Below are 23,235 nucleotides of genomic sequence, written 5' to 3' on the forward strand. Positions count from 1 at the left end.
AAGAAGAGTAACTTGATATTAATTGATGCTGTGACAATGTGTACTGGATAATATTGAATCATTTAGTCTCTGAATGAATTTACTCAGCAGTTTGTTCAGCCTTTTCACACTCTACTGCCTACTTTAAAGTTGCAAGCTTTTCAGCACAATAGTTTTAAACTGACATATTTCAAGTCTAGCTACATATTTGCTGATTTTAATCCTATTTTGTCAGGGAGAACAGTGTGACTTGGGTCCCTTGCTGGTTTTGAAGTGGAATAAGAAAGTCAATTGTCCTTATACTTAACTTAACCCCAAACATTACTTGAAAAAATATAAGGAGTACTGAATACATGCATGATATTATATAAGATTTACTATAATGTTCGAGAGAGATTCCTAAAGAATTTCTGTAGTTATGAAGTGGAAGAAAACACCAGATTGTCCTGGAGTTCCAGTACCAAATACTGCTACAAAGACTTGGCAGAGCAAAGAAGCTTGATCCTTCCTGACTAGGCGCTGTGGTGCTGAAACTCCCTTTGAATCCAAATTGCCTGAATCTCATTTGTAAGAGTCTTCCACTTTAAGGAAGAAGTCATGATGCTTTCTGCTTTGCTAAAGGATTCTTTGAATCTGCACTGTACGGTCAAGTGATTTGTAGTACACTGATACTTGAGTCCAACCTTAGAGGCTGGATCAGATGGGAGCTTGGCTCTGCAAGTTATGCTTTGTGTAAGACAAGGGATTGCACATAGGATGACTGGTAACAGCTCTAGTATTTGAAATCTGCTTGAACAATAAGGAACTCTGACAGTAGCCCTGTCCCAGCTAAGCTCAAGCACACCCCTGGCAATCAAAAAACCACAGAAATGAGAATGGGAAAAATTAAAAAAATGAAGATATCTGGCAATAATCTCTAAGCACAAATTATGAATGTTGTATTCTTTTCTGTAGCAAATAAATCTTTCACAGATAGGTCCCTCCCTAACACTGCCACAAAAACCCTTCATCCACCTCTTCTAAGTCATCCTTCTCTGAAAGTGCCAGATCACTGCAGAGCCCATGGAAATGGAGCTTAGGTGATAAGATCGCCTTACAAGACAGACTCCTTCCCGGCAGAGATGAGATGAATGAATGTCACATGCTTCCAGCTTTCAAGTGTGTTGTTTTTTAGGACTTGTTCTCCAATGTCTGGCACAAAAACAATACAAAACAACACTGTGTTGGTCAGCATGACAAATTTCAACTCCAGGAACTGCAAACGGTGCATGTGAAGCAGGCACAGTAAAAAAGAAAGCAAAGGATTTCCACACTTTCACAGGCTCCAGCCATGAGGTCAAAAATTATCCAGTAAAAGCAGCCTGATCCTTTTGTTCAGGAGGTTACTGGACGGGCAGGACACAAACTCTAGCCAAACCTGCAGTAGCTCTGAGGGAAGTCTGAGCAAGCCTTTGATATGCACGTGTGATTTAAGATCTCCAACCATCCACAGGGTTAGATTTTATTCTCACCTGACAGCACTGGCTGATCCACAGTTCATCACAACTCCATCAAACTGCCATCTAGATTAGTGTTAGCTGATACATTGCTCCCTTCATGATATCTTCATTGGCGCTGCAGCCATCACGTGACCTCTGGATATCAGTCAACCTGCACATGGATTTGGTCTCTCCTCAACTGCACTTGCATAACTGGCAGATATCTTATGGCACTTCTCTCCTCAAAAAGCCTTTTTATTGCTGTGTTACTGGTCACTTGGTAACTCTAAAATAGAATGCTGCTTGAAGGTTCAGAAGGTAGCCCAACGACTTGCAAGTTAAAAAGTTGTGCAGCCGATGAAAAAGACTAACAAGAATGCTATGGATTTTCTGGAATCCTCTCAAATGTAAGCAACCTGAATAGCTGAAATCAACCTACATTTCAGAATGAGGAGATAATATGAACACAGACATTTTCTCTTTTAGTCTGTTGTGTCATCATCTGGGGATTCTAAACAAAAAATGAGGTTAGAAGACTCTCTCTGAGGAGAGGCAAGGAAGGTATCTACAAGAAAATACAGAATGAATAACAAAGAAATAGAATAAGAATAAGAAAGAATAAGAACACTTAGGATGGTGTCAGAGCACTCCAAGAGGGAGCAAAGCAGCTCCAAAATGCAATGCCCCAAGCGAAGAGGGCTCTGACATGTTCTGTCAGACATCGCTTTCTTCTCTGCAATATTGACTGCCAAATCCAGGGCAGAGATTTGCTAATTGTCACACAGAAAATCTAATCCAGGAGGGGAAGCAAATATCTAAAACCATCAGCGATATGTGCTCAATGTCAGTGCTCTGGTGTCGGCTGCTATTGCAACTAATCCCGACCTACAAGGGTGGTAAGAAGCAAGCTGTGTTAGGCTACCTGTCACTGCTGGAAATCAGAGACATCTTCTTTAACCTCAAACGTATAAAAAAGGAGTAAAGCTCCATCCATAACCTGTGATGCTAGGTTGAGTGTGGTCCCTCTTAACATCCATCTGCAAAGGCAAAAAGTTAAGCATCTGCTCCCATTTTCAAGAATCACTGGTTGTTCACTCCCTAGCACATTCATCTTGTGCAAGAATGGAGTCTGGCTTGTCTATCCAAAGACAAATGGTTCCCATGATTTTAGTGGAATGACGAAGAAGAGAGAAAAGGCCATTACTTCATTTAGATCTTATGAAAACAGTACATATAGTTTTGGAGAGTTAGTTTAATCTCTGCTCTCTCATATTCTGTGCAACAAGCACAGTGAGCAGTATGCACAACTCTGCAGAACAGGAGGCAGAAACACTTGTGCACTTTTGTTTTAAAAAGGAAATTAGTCTGAAACTGAATGGATAGAATTTGAAGCCGCAGGTTGAAGAGTACGGAACAAGAGATAAGAGAAAACATAAAAACAGTATGACACGAAAGTGTGAAAAATGTCAGTACTTGATCTAAAAGCACTGATAAAATCAAAAGAATCAATCCAGAAAGTTACTAGCAATTTAGCCACAGCTTGCATGAGAAAATTAGTTTAGCTGTACCCTGCTATGATGGGAGGTGGCATGTAACCAAAGAAAGGGCAGTGACATCTCTGCTTTTTTGCTCTTCTACAAATAGATAAAGAACACATTTACAGTGATAGCACTTTGACAGATGCTCAAAGAACACAGAAAACTACTTCAGTTTAGTCAAAATACGCAAAAGTAGGCATCCACATGTCTCTTACAATTCGTTCAGTAGTTTTACCACAATCTCAAAATAATCTAGATACATATTTTTATATTTGATAATAACTCATTTATATTACTTGCAGGATTCAGAAACCCTTCTGAATTTGTGAAGGTTATATAAGTAGTTTTAAAACAGCTGCACATGTATTTTAATTCATATACAAGCACATCTGTATTTATATATGTGTGTATTTATAAAAAATGATACTTAACTTTTTCAAATCCTTTTGTATAAGAAGGCTAAAATGGTAACGATAGAAAGCAATACTGTGTCCACTTAGAAGCAGAAAAAAAAACAAATTCAGAAAGAGGAAGTAATTTGCAGATGCAGAGCCAGCAAGTTAGTGACCAAACCAGGACTTCATTGCAGAATCTCTGACTTCAAAGCAAAGACTTTGAAGGCTTACCATGTGTAAAGCTCAGAAGAAAATGATAAGCAGAACAAAAGTCACTGGGATTGGAGTTTAGCTGAGCTAACACTTATGCTTGAGTAATTGCAAGTGATCAGGACACTGAATCTAACCTTAACTCACAGCAGAGTACTCAGCACTGATTCAGTACTAAATTTAATGGACATAATGAACCATTATCATCACATCCAGGAGTATGGTACATTTTCGTTGATTATTTCCACAGACTATCCAAAACTCAAGTCCACTTAGCTTGTAAAGTCTGATGAGAGCACAGCCTGAGGTAATAGAGATACAAAAACAACACGGAGAAGATTAGATCAGCTTGATTTAACAAGCAAAGCAGGTCCACAAAGTTAAAAAAGGTGGCAGGTTCTTTTTTGGAGAAGGTGGGCAGGCTGTTTGCTCATTTTAAAGGCAGTGTAGGATTGTCACTTACTTGAAGTAAAAATATGCTACAAGGTACTTCATAATATCGTTCTGGAGAGGAGAATCATAGTTCCATACAAGTAAAACCAGAGCATGAGAACAAACATTCAGAAAGCAATTCTGTTTTGAATGTGAACGCAATATTTTTCTTCCTTACCTTTTAGTGCACTCTGTTCTGATTCTAATCTGTTTCAAATCACATTCAAAACTGGATTTTCAGATAATTGATAGCATCGTGTCAGCTGAATGATTAATCCAAATTCATATTATGAATTCTGGCATAACCAAAATCAGCACAGTATCATGTAATCCAGTTCCCCAATTGACACTGTCTTGTATTTACTGAGCACAGATATTTTCTCACTGAAAACAAACCCAAAATCTTTTGAGTTCAATTAACTCTCCAGCTGCAGCAAAACTGTATTACAGTAAATTCTTTTTTAATGCAATTATTTATCAGAATGCTTCTTAGTGCTTTCTTTTATAATGTGGAAATACCTACAAAAAAAAGGATGAAACATTCAATTGGTTAGAGCTGATCAGAGAAGAAAAAAAATCCACTCTAACCTATGGTAAGCTCATCAGCTTTTCAGAAAGAAGAAATATAACTGATATTGCACAGAAAAAATAACTTGTAAGAAAACAAGAAAGAAATGGTGTTTTATTTTATAAGAGCATTGTGCTAAGTAGAAGCACATGGTCTTTCTTTCCGTATTTTCAATATTGTTATAGCTGTTCAAATTTGTTCACTGGGTCTCGGATATGCAAAGATGATACACTAGTTAAGGAGAATACTATTAATGCATTGAAAGTGGACAATTCAGCGTCTTATGATTAAGTTCAATTAACAGCTTAATCTGATATGTTACATCAAGAAAAAATAGAACAAAAACCCAACCACATAGACACAAAGAGTTCTAACGTGTCTTTTCAAAAACGTAGTTGGGCATTTGTAACAACTAAAACTGCATTTCTACACGTATGGCTGTGTCACCAGATTGTAGAGCCATCCAGGCATCCCTCAGAAATGCCTAGGATCATGGGGACTCTGATATTATCCTAATTTAAGTGATGTTAAAAAAAGCAGGGATCCCTCAAGTTATTTAATCTTATGAGCTATTAATTGCATGCAGCAATGGAAAGAAGTATTTTTCTTACCGAGTTGTTTATGAAGCCAATTTAAAAGCCATTATATGGCTATATGTAGGCGGCAGTGAATCTCTTTTTAAAGACAACATACTATGCCTAAAGACAACAGGTTGCTGTCTGAAACACGACCTTGTGGGGAATAACAATTTTAACCACTAAATAACAAAAAGAGGTTTGTTTGTTTTTTTTTCCTCCATGGCCATGAAAAAGAGTAATTCAGCCTTTTACAGCCAGTACTTCAGATAACAGTTAGAGGGCTCAGCTGGCAGGCACGGCCATCTTCTGGCAACCTCAAAAACAGAGGAGTGACACAGCTACATAAAACTGCCTCGGCAGCATAAAGATGGCAGAAGGAAATGGCATTGAAGTGAGCCTTGAAGGTGTAAACTTCAGAAGCACTGAGACTAGATAAGCATCCTCACTGCCCCATGAATGAGAAATTTATGAGCTAGATAGACAGTTCGGTGAACATAAGGAAAATATTGAGAAGAAGTAATAAAAGACTGAGCTCCTGGGTTTAACCTCTGGCTGACAGGTCGCCAACAAGCAACACAGAGGTGGAACAGTCACAACTCATTCCATCTACGCTGAGCTGGCAGTCACTTTGACTTTGTTCGCTCCCCGTATGAAGTCAACACCACTGCATTTTTATGTCATGGAGGTTGTTAGATATGAATAAAAACAGGCATGTGAACTCTCTTCCCTGCTCGCTTCTGCTCATAAGCTAGTGGCCAGCACATCCCAAAACAGTCTAATAAATCTCATTTGGGGATAACACAGGAATACTCTTACATGTCAAAAAGACTCCTGTCTCAAAATCAGTATTCTTGCAAACTGTCTTCCAGAAAATGACAAGCACTGTATGCATTAAACCAATGCCTGCTGAGGACCCACTAGATCTTGAAACCTTCAAAATTTATTTTTATGTTTATGAAGTACTGACATGAAATTTAAACAACCAGCTAAGTTATTTGGTGTCTTTGAGCTTTTCTTTAGGAACAAAAAAAGCTTGTTTCTATAGGTTCTCTCCAATCTATCACATTTCCTACTGTATTCTTATAGAGCAAGTCTCAATTTTGAGCTAAATACAGAAAGGAAAGGAGAGTGGGCAACAAGAGTTACAGCCACAAAAATGTGAACCCATTTGCTCATCCATCCATTTATTTCCTGCAACTTCTCCACACCACATGATATATAAATTCCACAAAAGCACACAGAGACCAAGTCTAGGACCAGGATTTCTGCTAAATTCCCCATGATTTTGCAGCTCCAAACAGAATCAATGAAAGACAGCTGAGGCAAGACACAGCTTATCTGTGGGGCAGATAGAGTATGAGAGCAACAGACTTCTTTACCCGCTTTTACTACAAGTTTTCCTATAAACTTAGTCAACATTTTTTTATTAAATTGATTTTTATGGGAAGGATTTTTAATAGCAATTAAGTGATTAAGGAGCACCAGTCCTGTTACAGCTTGTGAGGATTTGAGCTGTAGGGCACTTTCCAAAAATTTCAGTCTATAAAATGGAGAAGCAACCATTGCTTTCTGCCTTCTAACTACACTGATCAAGGACTAAAAGAAATATCTAGTACTGTCCCTGCATGAACTCCTCACTTTTCCAAGGCTCAAGAGGCTAATATAGCCTTATCATGACTTCAAGTCAAAAGATTGAACCTAATGGACTACTGAAAGGAATTAATTTCAGAGCTCAGGACCTTTAATTGAGAGCAGATGGTGCCTAGTCCCTATAAATTTAAAGTCTGGGGCCTGTTAACAAAAGCATCTAATCTCATCTCAATTGCCATAAGCAGTCAGGATCCAGCAATATTGAGTTTACAAAACAATATAAAAATCTCCTACAACTCCACTGAAAGCAAACAAGCAGCAAAGTCAGTTAATGAAAAAGACATCATATGTTCTCTGCAGCTAAAGTAGTTAAGGGAACGAGCAGCAGAATTCCCCACTGAGTGCAGCTTTTAACCAATTTTAGATAAATCTCCTCATAGAAGGAATCATACAGTGATCATGCAATGATGAACTTAGTGGCTTGAGCAATTCTAGTCCAGTGTGTATGGAAGGTGACTGGATACCATCCAAACACACACAGATGACAGAGACTATTCTTTTCCAACTCATTTCAAGCTAGGTGCCTTCAAAATTTTGGATATATAAAAGACCTTGAAAGACAATAAAATATTTTGACTCATTAAATAACCTTCTGCTATAGCAAGCAGAAAAGACAATTCAAATGACCTCCAATGACTTACTCTCACCGAAAAGGATCTTGAACATCTGATTTCTGCTATTTTTCAACAAACTGCACAGGTGACCATTTTAGTTCAGTGAAACCCACTGCAAAAAGGAATTCAAGTTCTGTAAGGAATTCTTCTTTAAACTATCTGTCCCAGGTGAAGATTGAGACCATGTAGTACATCATTAGCAATGATATAACATTTGATTTATAACTATAAAACAGTTTACAGGAGCACTGGATTTATGGAAGAACTTTTTCAGAATATAGTAGGTCAGTGGCAGAGTGCATAACATCAGAATAACTTTCCTGTGCCTGTGTTCATGACTGCACACAGATTCATTATGGACATGCTTTGAAGTTTCTAGATCATTTGAAGAAGAAGAAAGGTCTTTCACCCTCTTTGATTAATCAGTACAAAAAAGTATGTATAAGCTCTAAAAATGAAGCTGTTAGAAAAGATCTAGCAAGGATAATATGCACATATATGCATGCTCACGCGTCTATTTTACCCCAAATGGTAGACAGTGATCACAATACAGCCACCCAAAGCAGTCAGCCTATTGACCTTACTCTGTAGTGGCCCGACGGCATGTAACATCTTCCTGAGTCAGTTGCTCCAGAGGTGGAAGGACTCGCATTTTATCTCGGATGTACCTACTCAGCAGCCACAGTACCCAAGGGAGGGCTCAGCCAACAGCTGCACAGAGCCTCCAACCCTAAGAAAACTGCAAACCATTGTGCATACTCTCACTGAGGATGTAAGATATACCTGTTACCCAACTGTGCATTCAAAAGTTAATCTGTAATTCATTCACACTGTTCTCCTTATGTTTCCTAACTCTCACACAACTAGGAAATCAAACAATAAAGAATTAAAACAAGACCTTGGTTAGTATTTTTCAAATTCCCAAATATTGTGTGGAATCCCGGCCTAACATAATGAGTGCAGCAGGCATTGAAGGCTCTTCCACTGAAAGGTTTTGAATGTGAAGGGAGAGAAAATGATTCTCCTTGATGTCACTGTACCAGTAACACACTATAACATACAAGTGAAAACAACAGCAAACAAGTGTAAACAAAAGCCAACTAGACACAAAGCTTAGATAATTTACCATGAAAGCGCTGTACTCAATGAGAGGGGGAAAAAGATAACAATAAACACTACTGTTCTTAACAAACATTTCCTTTCCCGAGGGATTGGAATCACATCTTCTTCCAACCTAAACTGAGAAAAAAAAATCTTACATTTTGCCAACAAATCAGGCAGATTATATAAATGAAAATTCTAACAGGTTCAACAGATAATGATCTAATAATTGTAAAAGGAATTATTCATTTCCAAATTCCACATGGTATTTAACTTCAAGCTGAACTGTCATCTGAAATAAATAGAACTTATCACCTAGAAAGCATCAAAATACATCTACACATGGTTTTATAACAGTTTTTCAAGAGCAGTCTATTTCAAAAGCATTTAAAGCCATTTTAATTAAAATAAAATATAAAAAATATTGACAACTTCGAGTCTGTGCTTAATTTCTGCATCTAATATTTGACCACCATATAAAGACTGTAACCTAGGATTGCTACTGATCAGCTGACAATAGTACAGCCTGCATTCACTTTAAAGACAAAATCACAGTTAGATTATTTCTCAATTATGTAACATTTAATACTTCGAGAAAAAGCACTTAAAATCTTTTTTCAAATCAAAATCATACTGCCTCTTAAACTACTGAATATGAATGCCTACTCTGAAAAGAAGTATAAAGAACTACTCTTTAGACTTCATATTATTACTTTAGTTTTGCCTAATGATTACATAAATATATAAGTTTATATCAGTATGTGCATATGTATACACATACCTTTATATCCATGTAAATATGAATAGGTGAAGGAGTTGTTGCAGAGAAAGTCGCTTTCAAATGACAGTAGATGAAACAATCAAACAGCTATGACAAGTTGTTTTTTTTTTTCCTCCTTTTTATTTCAATGATAATTGCATCAATAAACCTGATTCAGCAATTCTGCTGCTCTCTAATTCATTAATTAAAACAATTTACTGCTACCACTGTGATTTTTTCAAGGACATCAAAACAACATTCCAAATCAAAACAGCAGAGATCATCAGTTTACAGACGTGCAAAAGCACGCTTTGCTTTCATGGCTACCTCACAATTAAAACACAACTCAAATGAAAAACAACTGTTTTCTCTTTCAGATTTTCTTGCGTAAGCATGTCCAGAACACATTTTTTGTAGAGGTTCTAACAGCAATATTTGTACAGCAAGCCTAAAATGAATCTACCAAAAGTTAACTATTTACAATTTGAAGAACAATTAAGATATTAATATTAAAACAAACTGCAGAGGTACTTTCTTATAGCTTTTGTTTTCTAAACCCATTTCCTGCTGAGTAATTTTTAGGTCAAATGATAACACGCTTGACTTACAGAAAATAAAACCCGAGGGAAGCTGAACAAGTTCTTCTGTTCATCCTCTCCCACAAAACAGGACTGACGGGAACTATGCTGACAAGCTGACCAAAACCAATTTGAAAACACCCTGGAAAATATTTTAGATGATGAAATATTTGCATGGTTCTAAGCAATCTCTTTCACTGAATTCTCCTTGGAGCTACTTCGTCTGAGTTAACTTCTTTCCACTACTTGTATCATTTGCTTCTTGTCCTCTTTGCCATACACCTTTATAATAGCATCAATATGTCTTATGTGTAAAACTCCTGACTGTTCTCGTAAACCTTTCCCTAGGCTTCTTGTTGGCTGGCATTTCCTTCAAAATGCAGTGCCAACGCCAGTCACAGATAAAAAGCATTTCTGTCTTGGCACTGCTGAGTGCAGTACTAGGATTACTTCAGCTGTAGAGCATATAAATGACATGCCACAAGGTTGTTGAAGAAATCCTCATGTGTCACAGAAAACACAGCTGACAAATGTTTACACTCTACTCTAACCTGGCTACATGGGAGAGCTGCAGAAACGCTTCGTAGGCACGCAGGTCTAGGGACAGGAAAGTCAATGGCTCAATCCCAGGTAATAAGCACTGGGGCAGAGGAAGAACTGTTAGCACCAGCTACCCCAGCTGGGCATGCACAAGGCCAGGTGACCCGACAGAAGATGTGTGTGGGTGCTGACAAAGCCAATTAATGACAATGAGAGTCCTTGGAGTGTCATGGCAAGGTGAAGAGGTTCCTGATGACATTCTGGAAGGCAGAAGTCATTTCATCTTTAAAAAGTGCAAGGAGTACGTGAGCAGGTAGAGGCTGTCAGACTCACCCCAGCTCCCCAGGGACAAGTACTGAACAAAATACTGCTGAAGTTATCCTTCTAGGGATCCAGGAGAAGGAAATGCTTGATAACAGCCAGCATGGATTTCCCAAAAGCAGATAATTCCCAAACAACTTGACTGCCTATGATCTGTCTTAGCAGACAAAGGGAAAGAAGTAGATGATGTTCACTCTTGACTTTTTCCCCTTGCAACAGGTGGGTTGCAGGTGCAGTGTACAGAAAAGTGTTTGGATAATCAGACAGAAAGAATAGCACTCAGTAGCTCAAAGACAAAGTGTTGGCATTAAATAACTGCCTTCTTCAGGGGCTAATACTGGGGCTGACGCTGTTTTATGTTTGTATTACATTTAACATGCTGAGAATGAAACGTGCCCTCAGCAAGTTTGTGGATGGTGCCAAGTTGCAGAGAGTGATCAACATGCTGCAGGGCAAGACTGCCTTTCAGAGGGATCTCAACAGGCTGTGAGAATGGGCAGAAAGAAGCTGATGAATTCCAAAGGCAGAATAACGTCATCTCACAGCACCGGCTGTGAATCTGCTGGAATGCAGCTTTGTAGTAAAGGACTTGGGGAGTCAAGCTGAACAAGAAGTTGAGCAGGAGTCAGCAGCGAGCCCTTGCAACAATAACAACTAACCCTTGCAACAATAACAACTAGCCCCATGGCAGGCTGCTTTCAGAACGCCAGCCAGCGCTCTCTTGGAAGAGAGTAGTTCCCATTTGTTCAGAACTTGATGACCACATCTGGAATACAACATCCACTTTGGGGCTTCCCAGTATTTATATATATATACAAACTGGCATGATTTCAGCAGAGGCTGAGCAAGACAACATTGAACTGTACAACCCAAGGAGAAGCTGAGACCACTGGGTTTGTTCAACCTGGGGAAGGTAAAAAGTGGAAAATAACTTTGGTGTTCCATGACTTAAAGCAGTGGTTACAGCTACAGCAAATAAAATTCTAATTAGATATAAAGGAAAAAAAACCCCAAATCACAAAGAAGCTGACAAAGCACAGCAACAACTGCCCAGAAATTATGTAGAAATCTGTACTGGAAATTTTCAAAACTCAACTGAATAAGGCCTCAAGCAACATCATCTAAATTAATGTTAGTCCAGCTTTGAGCAGATGGTTGGACCATATGACCTAAAATATCTTTCTAAACTGAATTATTCTATGATTTTTTGAAGGACTGTGATCCAGCCGTGTGTCTTTCTCACTTTTGGGCAACTGATTGTTCTCATGTAAATATATGTCTTAGCACTTGTACTTACTGAATTATATTCATATGGAATCATTTTTTTCCCAGCTTTCACACTTTACTACTGAGTGATTTTTTTCCAGGTTACAACGTTTAGTTTGTACTATTCAAGCTGTTAAGAAAATCTATGGCACAGTATGTGGAGCACTACTTGATTCAGCTTGCCAGCTCATGAAACAGTATTAATTATTCTTCAAGCGTTTTTCCAATAATTTCTACATTTGTCTTGCAATAGATGAACATAGACCATGTGCCTCTGTCTGGGAGTATATCAGGGCTGAGAGAAGGTCCAAAGCCTTCCTCATGTCAAAGACCTATTACGCTAGAACATGCTCCTTTAGAAAGAAGGGTAACACTGTCACAGAAGGGAGTCAGTATCAAGTGCTCAAGCAGCTGACAAGACTTACTTCCACACAAACATGTGTTTATTGTTACAAAGCATGAACTTCTCAAGCTTTTTTGTTCTTGTAGGATATTATCTGGCTAACTGATTAGAACAGTTCTTTCTCCTTCCCTTTGCCCCTTCTGGAGTTGTCCTTTCCATTTGTTTTAATTTTGCCTTCTGGAACCATACCCTCCTCAGTGATGTCTCAGATATGAGTCATAAGAAGCCCAGAGGCTATGGGTGCTTTATACACGCAGGATAAATTTTTTTACTTAGGTAACCTCTAATCCTTCATTTAATAGTACAAATGTTAACAACATGATCAGTTACTCTCTGAGCAAATGCTGAAACAAAAACAAGAAAGCTTATGAATAATATATGATCAGTCTTCCAGCCATTGCTGAGTAATAAATTAACTCTTTGGTGTACATAAACATGAATGCCAAGTAAAGGAGAGCTTTTTCACTTTATTGCCTATTATATCTTATAATTGAATCAAAGAATTATAGAATGGTTTGAGTTGGAAGGGACCTTAAACATCATACAGTTCTAACCTCGTTGTATGGACATCTTCCACTACACAATGTTGCCCTGGCCCCATCCAGCCTGGCCTTGAAGAGTTCCAGGAATGGGGCATCCACAGCTTCTATGGGTAGCCCATGCAACTGACTCATCACCTTCTGAATGAAGTATTTCTTCCTTGTAAATAATTTTAAATTCCCCTCTTTTTGTTTACAGTCTCTTCTCCTGTCACTACTCCCACTGACAGAGTCCCTCTCCATCTTTCCTAAAGACCCCCTTAAGAACTGGAATGCTGCAATGACGTTTTCCCAGAACCTTCTCTTTTGCAGGCTGAACCACCCCTACTCTCAGACTCTCTCTCTTCATAGCCTCTTCCAGTTGTATCTTTGTAAAATCCTCCCGAGGATTCTGACCTTGCTTCCATTTTCTGTGTTTGGTTCCCCACCCATTGTTAAAAGACACTTGTATCAGTGAAATCCAGAAGATTCAAAAATGTTACTGGAAAAGTTCAGCCTAGCCATTCCCTCTTATGGTTACCACTAGCCAAAAGAATCATCAATGTAATTCTCAATTCCATTAACTGTTAACACTTGGAAGACTTACTGAAATATGTCCACAGATGTGCAACCTTAGTATAACAAGCTAAGTATTGGCACAGATGCAGAAAACGTACAACAATACTGCAGAAAATTGGGGACGACTCCTTTTGTGTATGCATTTCTGTCCACGTGCACATAACCAAAGAAAAATGCATATCCCTGTTTAGGTACTAAATATTACTTCAGAGCTGAGTTCTGTCAACAATAAAACAGATGGATTTCTTGGCCATGTAATTTCTTAGCAGCGAAGCAGGATTTAAGAGACATTGGCATGCTTAATGAGGGGTAGATAATTGCTAGATGGAATACTGTAGGAAAGAGTGAAGAAGCTGTAAATGGTGGTATGGCAGTAAGATGAATATTCAATTCATCAGATATGTGGCTGGTTTTGATAAGTAGCTTCAGCATTTGCCTAGTAGGTGCAAGCAGCTCCTATTCAGTAGAGCTCTTCCAAGTTTTGCATAAAGAAGGTTGTTAAACATGTGAAAACGTCTAACTCTTACCTGAAAGATGTGCATTATTTAAGAATGCAGAGTTCAAGTACATGTTATACATGTATTGCGTTAGTGAGAACAGATTTAAAATGCCTTGACAAGTATCTTACCAATGTATTTCTTGGTTTTCAGAGATCTGAATGCCAGTAAATTCACCACTCTGGAAGGACAAGAGAGTATTAGATTCACAAGAATGCTGTCTTCAGAAATTGGCTGAGGTTGGAGAACAGAAGCAGGCAGGTGCCTAAGCTGCAGATCAGATGGTAATTTTTCTTCACAAAAATCCTCAGCAATGGATGTTCTGCTAGCAATATCTGCTTTTCAATAGCTGTGAAAAATGGGTCCAAGTTTCAAATCATTTATCTAACCAATTCAGAACGACTGCCTGAGGCCACGAACTCATACTCCTCTCACCATTTCTTTTTCTTTTTTTCCATTTTATCACTTCCTAATATCCTCCTATATTTTTTTTTCTTTTTAAAAAAATCTCCAACAGTGCAAAACTTTCACTAAACAACAAAATAAACCTTCACGTGCCAGTGCCAGTGCAAGTGTACACCTAGTTACTCTTTGTGGATGTGGGTATGGTCAAATATGTGGCACACATTGATCTGCAGGGTTTAACTCTCAGAAACACTGTTAATACTGCTTCCAAAGGGGTAGAAAGTGATAAGGGCCTGCTTAAGACTGAAATGACTCAAATCTTTTCAGTTACAACTACTGCCATAGCCTGAGCTTCATGACAAATACAAAAATGCATACAAAGCTGGCAATGTATTAAAAACAAACAAAAACAACAACAACAACAAAAAACTAAACTAAATGAAAGCATAATTTTGTAAAGAGCTTTCCTTTAGAAAAAACTATCTCTAGCAACCTTTGTGTTTTGACTAACATCTTTTGGCTGATGCATAAAGTTAGAGACAACAGTTTAATGGATTTAAAAATAATTCAAATAACTATGCAAATTCTAAGATACCTTAAAAATATAATGAGCTTTAAAACAAAATGGTTATATGAAACTTAACTGTAATTTCTTGCTCATATTCTGCTGAAATATTAATCAATTTTAAAATACAAGCTTTAGTAATCTTAGAGCATACTAAAAACAAAAAGTTACTGACATGCATATCAAAGATGGGCTGCTTGAATTTCAACACCACAGCTTCTAGAATAATTAAATACCACACATTTCTTGATGCAGCATTTTGAAACAGAACATCGTGCATGTCATGCTGATCCATTTACTGACCCATTTTTATGTAATATGTTATTTTTTTGTCTCCTTTTGTCTACAAGAGAACTGCAATGAGAATCGTGAAGACCAAGAAGCACACGAGTGCTTGGTGTGCTCCAACTGATACATCATGCTGTACATGACACTGGTAGGTTGCCCAGATTAACAGATGCAGGACCTCCTTCAGAGAGGCTGACATGACAAATCTCCATGAATGTGAAGCCAAGAGTCGTATACGGAACTTAGCAAGCTCAAAGAAAAATATTTCTTTTCAGAATGATTTACACTAGGCAATACTCCGAACCTCTGAGGTGAGAATCTATATACCTTATGTTTGGATGACAGTTCTGATATTTACTATACAAAATCTGCTGGCATTCACTAGCTTATTAATGTATTTACAACTATGCAATGTATTTATAACTACACAATGCATTTATAACTGTATTTTTAGTTATTATTATTTTTTTTTAAAAGAAAATTTTAATCCTGCTAATAAGACACAAAAGCTCAGACGGCTTTGGCAGGATCTTAGAAACACACTTGAGACCTCCAGGAATAAAAGTATCTTCAACAGATTATTTCCTCTCATTCACTGTAATCATGCAGCAGAACCTAAAGCTTTGCCTTTTTGAGGGCAGCACAATCTATAACTATTTCACAAGAGCAAACACACACAACAAACTGAAAGGAAGGAAATCGTGTTTTGATGCCAAGCTTCTGTTGCTACCTAACTGATGAGGAAGAAAACCTTAATTACATTCAGCAAATAGTTAATCCTGAATTCATAAACCTGTAGTACAAGTCACAGTTCTTCTCATCATCATGAATGGTACCATTAACTCCAATGAGCGTGGCTTATGGCAATAGACTATTTAAAGCAGAGAGCCACTTTCCTGGGGGAAGAACAGCATCACAGAAGAGCTGAGATCTTTCATGTAAGGAAAGCAAGATCTGGTGTTGTGTTTTGCTGTTGTAACAATAACCTGTTGTTCTTTACCTACTCTAGAGGTAAATACACTGCACATACATGTGTTTATCTGTAAAACAATTCAATTGAAATTCAATCAGGAAACTTTCAAACACAGCAGAGAAGACTGGCTGAAATGGTAGTTCTGGATTCAAAGCTTTATTGTATCTGTCAGATTTTAACCACATGCTAGCACAGCTATTAACTTCAGGCCATAAATTAAGAAAACTCGCACCTGCAGTTTGGTTCTTATATTAAAGCACCTGCGCCTGCCAGGATGGTATTGCATCCCTGCCTTTAAATTATATTTTTAATTCTACTGTGAGCATTTAACATACTGATTTCAACTACATTTATAAAATCGTTTCTGAGCCAAAACTTCCAGGTTCAATGGAAACAAAATCCAGAGAAAAATACCAGAGAAGATTAAGCTTTTCACCACTTCCAGAACATCTGCAATGAAACAGGGACCCGTGACACGGTCTGAGTTATACATGTTTCATAGCCCTAGGGGACTTTCCAGCCATCAAAATTTCATTAGCCTCACAGCAGTCCTAGTACCTCCTTAAGCTGGACTGCTGGCCTTCCTATCAATAAATAAATCAACTGTAATCCTTTTTAGTGACTAAACTCTTCTTTGAAGTTGTATCAAACATCAGACACTCTTTGCATGATTTTAACCACTGCAAAGTACTGCTTTTTCTAATATATTCAGATTTCTCTCACACAAAATATAAAACAAAATTCTCATTTTCCACTGACAGAGGGGTTCTTGTAACAAGATATTTTGCCCTTTAGTTTTTTTAATAAGTATTATTAATTTAAAGTTTATTAATGAAGTATACCTAAGCTGAAGCAGTGACATCTTGGTTAAAGTATAGATACAGCTCTCTTAAGGATATTGTGTATATATATACATGCATAAAAAAATCACTAAGGTAGGGTATCATGAAAGACTCAAGGCAGTGAGTTTCAGCACAGATTCATCAAAAGAAAAAACAGAGAACTGCTCAACAACTTTTTTTTTCTAGATTGCTTTGCCTCGAAGTACCAAGAGTCATTCAAAAGAATCTCCACTGCCAAAAGGGGGTAAGCATGTACTCCTATCCTCCCCCTTTGAAACCTGCTTCCTGCCCATAATAAACTTTCCAAGCATAAGACAAAGCTGTTTTGAACATAGACAGCTGTCTCCACAGAATTAATTCCAACACAAAAAGCAAAATCCCCTTTGAGGTGAATGTCATACACAGGTGTTTTCAGCTAGAACCAAGGAAAGGAAAGGCTACTACAACAACTATGGTTCTACATTCTCAAACTGAGGTTGAAACAATAAATAAATAGGACAAAACATTATTGCCTGTAGTTTAAAATAAAAATGGTGTCTTTCTAAGTATCACCACAAACAACGCTGCCATTTACCACAATGTGTTAAAGCTATTAGGTTGAAATAAAATTGCTCCAGCTTTGGTACAGGCGTACAGCCACGTTTAATACATTTATAAAACGAAGTTTAGACATTTAGGCAATAGCCTTTGCTCTAATTTTCATTTTTACTCATTTGCTTTATTCATCTTAGAATCTGTCATATAGGAAGTCATGAAGTTAATAGAAAAAGCATATTCTAGTGAAGCTGAAAATCTTCTGCAAACAAAAAGAAGTTAAAGATGTTTTCTAAGATTTGTGCACTTAGCATTTAACATCACATCAATTTCTGTTCATAACCTCGAGTTGAAGTAAAAGATTTTGCAAAGCTTTAAAAGTGAATCAAGTCAATTGCATTAACCTCTTTTCATTTAAAAAAGCTAAGCCTTAATATACAATGGTCATACCCCACATCCTACAAAGCTGCTGTTTAGATTTATTTGCAGATTTTAATTGCACAGTAATCCAGTCCCCTGGGCACATCAAAGGCCACACGTCCCTCTTCACCACAATTCCAATTGCTCTCATCAGCTAGTAAGTTTAAAGCACGATCAAATTTGTTTTCCAATCACATGAGTCCTTTTAATAAGCTATTCTTTGTGTTCATTCATCCGATCTAAGATTCTGCAACTTCTCTGAGATGTCTTAAAAGAGGAGTTTACAATGAAACCTTTGATTGCAAGCTGGCCTCAGGGATCAACTTTATCACCACTTACTTTGCTGCTTCCCAAAGGGTAACAGGTGAAATGGCCCAAGATAAAACAGAGCTAATCTTTTTTTTTTTTTTTTTTTTTTTTTTCCTGAGCTTTTGGGATATTGTACCTTGTTGCACTTTGTGAAGATTCAGTGAATTTCCCATTTTTTTTTTTTTTTTTTTTTTTTTGTGATGAAACTCTTCCAAAATTACAGCTAAAACATCAAGCCCAAAGCCTTTATTAGTTAGGATGATCGTGAATATTGACTTTTCTGGGAAGGGGAGGAAAAAGAAAAATAAGTGGATAAATAATTCAAGGCCATTCCTTGAACTTTTAATGACTTGAAATGACTGAGTGTCAACCAAGACAGCAAATAAAACATTGATTTATATACGTGCATATGTGTAGGAACTTACCATTTTCACTGTCGGACTTGTTCTCGTGTTCGGTATCAGTCAGAGTGAGGGCTGAGTTGGAACGGCTCGACAGACAGGAGCTGCGCCCTGACTTGACCCCCCTGCCCCAAAGTCTCATGGCATGCTCTGGAGACATCACTCCTTCATTTTCAGTATCAGCATCTGACCCTGCACTGATAGAGTAACCTCTGTGGGGGAGCCCCATTTCCGCACAAAATCCCAGTCCTCGACGAGTTGCTGGTTCACAAACTCCTAACTGCCTTAGGGTAAAATTCTGTCCTGATTAGGGGAAAAAAAGACAACAGAAGGTGAGAATTTAAAAAAAATAAATAATAAATTAAGAAGTTAGAAGTAAAAACTCTTTATGCGTCTAATTTTCTCAGGCATCACATAAGCTGTTTTGTCAAAACTCCCTATGTACTACAATCAAGTGGTTCCTTCTGTCTCCAGCTCTCTGCAGTGCCCCTTTGCATTCTGAGTACCTTAGCACTGTTTCGGCAACTGCTTGAACACATCAAAAGTGTTCTCATGTATGAAAGAAACAGAACCTGCAAACAGAGAGAAACTAATTCAGTGTGTAGAAGGATTAGAAGTAAATGGTAAGCTTTTATTTTCTTTTTCTTTTTTCTTTTCTTTTTTCTTTTTTTGTTTTGTTTTTTAGTTTTTTCCTTTTTACCTTTCTGAAGCATGAAGCAGTAGAAGGTATTTGGCAGAATTGCCTTTTTTTGTCCTGACTAGAGAAGCCTAAGCAACAGGATATTTTCCTGTACAGACATCACCTAAAGTGGCACTGGAAAAATTAAATGGGAGCACAACCCCCATGGTCTTCATTGGAGCTCTCTGCTCTCCTTTAATGCACAAATGTAAACAGGAACACTGCCTCTCATTGCCTGCAGGCCTGTGGTAAGATGGCATTTTCTGCCACTGGATTCAGGCTTTTACAGCTGAAGCAGAGCCTGTACATTTTAAGCAGACTTTCAGCCTCTGTTTTGGGGCAGAGCAAGAGACATAAGCGAATCCCAAATGATTGTATTAATAAATTAGGTGCGATAAACTCATGACACTGCAATAACTTAGAAGTGTCTAAGTTATGTGACACTCAAAAATGACTGCCTTTTTAACGGCTGTGTCTTCATTCTGCTTTTATGTCTGTAGATTTAAGATGCTGTATGATATATAGACACTTTGCAAGCTCATTTGCATGCCAGCGCCCATAATGCTTTTCCATTCTGGCTCACAGTTATCTGATAGCTCTGCGAACAAATTACAATACACGCTCAGTTTTTGCATATGACAGGCATCCTAGGTGCTCCAAGATTAGTCATTTATAAATACATGAAAATACATGTTTATAAGACCATTGAAGCTTATAATACAGCAAAACCAGACTCCCCTCAAATAAAAACTAATAGAAAGAATATAAAAATGTAATTAATTCCTGAAATATTAAGAGTTTAAGCACATCAATGAGCAAGACATTAAGTGATCCAATTAATTACTTTATTGCTGTGGTCATATGAAGTGGTCACTTTAAGTGCCACTGACTTTGCAGTCAGAACCATAAATGAATTCTGAAAATGAGTTTCATAAATAATGAAAACCAGTTACTACTATTAGGTACAAAGCTAACTGTAGTTATTTGCTGCTGTAGATACAGATTTGAGCATAAATGCTACTGGGGAGGTGCATATCTGAGCAAATACAAAAGGAGAAGATGGATCTGTGACAAGGGTTGGACTGTATGAAGAACATAAGAACAGGTAATTGCCATATGCGGTCTGGCCGTACCTTTCCATTTAAAAACAGTCAGGCCACATGAGTGCTCAGGTTTTGTGAGAGACGAAGCTAAGATGAGAAGCAAACAGGCCAAACAAACCGCCCAGCTGTAGCAGGCAGAACAGAACAAAAGGAGCTGCTTACAACACATTTCTTCTTTTCAGTGTTTAGGCAAATTTATGCTAGGGATGACAGCCTGGCCACTGGTGTTATGTGTTGGATATCTTATTACAGGAATCTGTGTTTTTCCAACATCTCTGGCAGTTGAAGCAAAAGACAGGAAAAGTCAACATGCAGGTGTGTGAGCCCAGTTGCAGATGCAACACTGGGTTTGTCCTAAAAACAATGCTAAAGGAAGTAAAATAGAAAGAGGTAGCCTCGACTGACAACAAGAGTGCTCGAGTCAGTAACCAAGCAGCTACCGAACCTCCAGGCTGTGAGGTTATACGATACATCTATGGTCCTGTGTCCAGGGCTGAGCTGGCAGCTACAACAGAATGTGGCCAGCTCCAAGGGCAATAGAGGTCAGCCACAGCAGCACCTAGCTCTGCGAAGCACTATGCTGCATGCCCAGCATCAGACTCCCAGGCATTCTGTGGAGAATATTGAGCCCTTTTAATTTTATTTCCTATTTTAATGACTATTTTTATGCTCTTAAGCAGACTGTTATTTATTTCTAAGAGAAACTCTTCCAGGCATTCTACATGAAAACCCACTGTCACTTTCTCAGGCTCAGTCCCAGGCATAATGGACCACCTATCCTTGAGTTTTATTTTTTACTTTATTTTACAACAGCCTGCTTTCACCTGCTTTCTGTTTTCACCCCCCATGCCTCTTTGGAAGGACATGAGAACCAAAAATGCATGTCATAGGGCCAAAGCAAAGCTCCAGTGCAATTCTGGAGACAGAAGAAGGGTTGTTTAGTGCTCTCTCATCACATTCAATATTGTAAAGCTTTCACTACACTGAACTTGTGCAGCATTGCCCAGAAATGCTTTAACAGCTTTAGAGACATCAGGCTCAATCATCTCCTGAATTAAAGCTTTCCTAAAAGCTTCACTAAGAGGATTGCACACTATGTAAGTTGCCTACACAAATGAAAAACAAAGAAAGTTGACATGGAAAAATATGTATTTGTGTAGGAATTTATGTCCCAAAGGAAATCATACACATGTAATACGAAGATTTTACATCATCTTAAGTTTCCCTGAAATTTTCAGGATCCAGGAGAAGCTGAATGAGGCTGGGCACAGAATGAATGGGCTGCAGACTACAATGGGAGCTTTTACCTGCTAGGGAACAGTGCTACTAAAAAAAAACCTTAAAAGAAAGTTGTAGGGGCTCGGTGGAAAAAGAGAATGAAGACAGGATGTTCTCCCTCCTGTGTTCTTAACATTTCTAATTAACCTTTCCAGGAAGACTTTAACGCGAGGGATTTAATCATCAGTTTCTTATACTATACACACATTTGTAAGTTCTCCCGCTGACAATAGGTGCCTCAGCATTTCATAATGACATAAAAAGCAACTTGGAGAATTTGTAATGAACTAATTTCAGAAAAGAAAATGGAGAAGAAAGAGTAAATAGATACAGATAAAGCTTTGTGGGTTTTTTCCTTTCTTTTTTTTTCTTTTTTTTTTCTTTTTCTATTTTTTTTTTCTTCCCTTCCTTTACAACAAGTATGAAGTGTAAAATGGAAAAAAAAAAAAAAGAATTAGACACGATGTTTCAATGAAACTTGTTTTGGAGACAACTCTGGGGCTTGGGGGCCATTTGGAATGATGTTTGGTTTTAAAAACTGATAACAACGCTATTACTACCAGTCCACCCTTAGAAACTGCCATCTCCCTTGGCTAGGAATGTAAATTCACAGTTAGTGTAAGGAATGCTGGCACCATTCACATGTCCACATGAGCAAATGAACAACATAACTTGAAGATAACTTTCAAGAACTAGTACAGCAATCACTGTTCAAAACATGGTATTTTCCCACTGCAAACCCACCTGAATGATTGGTGTTATCTCTAACTGTGTTAAATACATATCAATAAGTAATTTTAACACACACACAATTTCTCAGCCAGGACCGCCCAGCTTGTACTTGTCTAGAATGACAATTATAAAATCAAATAGTGCATATATAAACAAGTGCAACGTATGCAGAAGTTACACGTTTTTTTAGTATATCAGGATTTCATGGCTGAAATTAAATGGCAACCTGCTCTACTTGTGCTATGTTGGTTTCAATGGCCTAAATTGGAGATGTTATTTAGAGATGCCTACAATAACTTAAGCTTCAAGTTGGAAGTGCTAACTGTGGAAAAGGGTCTCAGAAAAGGACTACTGAAAAAAAAAAGCAACAAAAAAAAAGGCCCTGTGGTTCCTCAGCTGTCAATCTTTGCTTTAAACTGGATCTATACTAACACAGAAATATCCTCCTAAAATGACAAACCCCAGAAATGGAAAACCAAACTAACAGATGAACAGAAAAGAACCAGCAGAGAATTTGTCAGCATCTTCAGACATGGCTGTTGATCTCTGTAATCCATTAACTACTGCAAAGTCTACAAGTCAGGTTTAGCAAATACAGATGGTTTTGGAAAGAAGGGAAAGAAACACTCCTAAACTAAAAAGCCTCCTAGAAAACACTGGTGAGGCTAGCAATAAAATACACACATGCACACTCCTCTTTC

General features: G+C 37.9%; 1 protein-coding gene across 1 annotated transcript in view; it reads right to left on the bottom strand.

Annotated features, from left to right (window-relative positions):
- TENM3 (teneurin transmembrane protein 3) overlaps positions 1–23,235 on the bottom strand; it is a 968,340-nt gene that overhangs the window by 269,996 nt on the left and 675,109 nt on the right. The window contains 1 exon segment of the mRNA XM_032444361.1: positions 18,767–19,045. Coding sequence (XP_032300252.1) covers positions 18,767–19,045 — 279 coding nt within the window.

The sequence above is a fragment of the Coturnix japonica genome, chromosome 4 (assembly GCF_001577835.2).
Source record: "Coturnix japonica isolate 7356 chromosome 4, Coturnix japonica 2.1, whole genome shotgun sequence".
NCBI classification, from domain to species: Eukaryota; Metazoa; Chordata; class Aves; order Galliformes; family Phasianidae; genus Coturnix; species Coturnix japonica.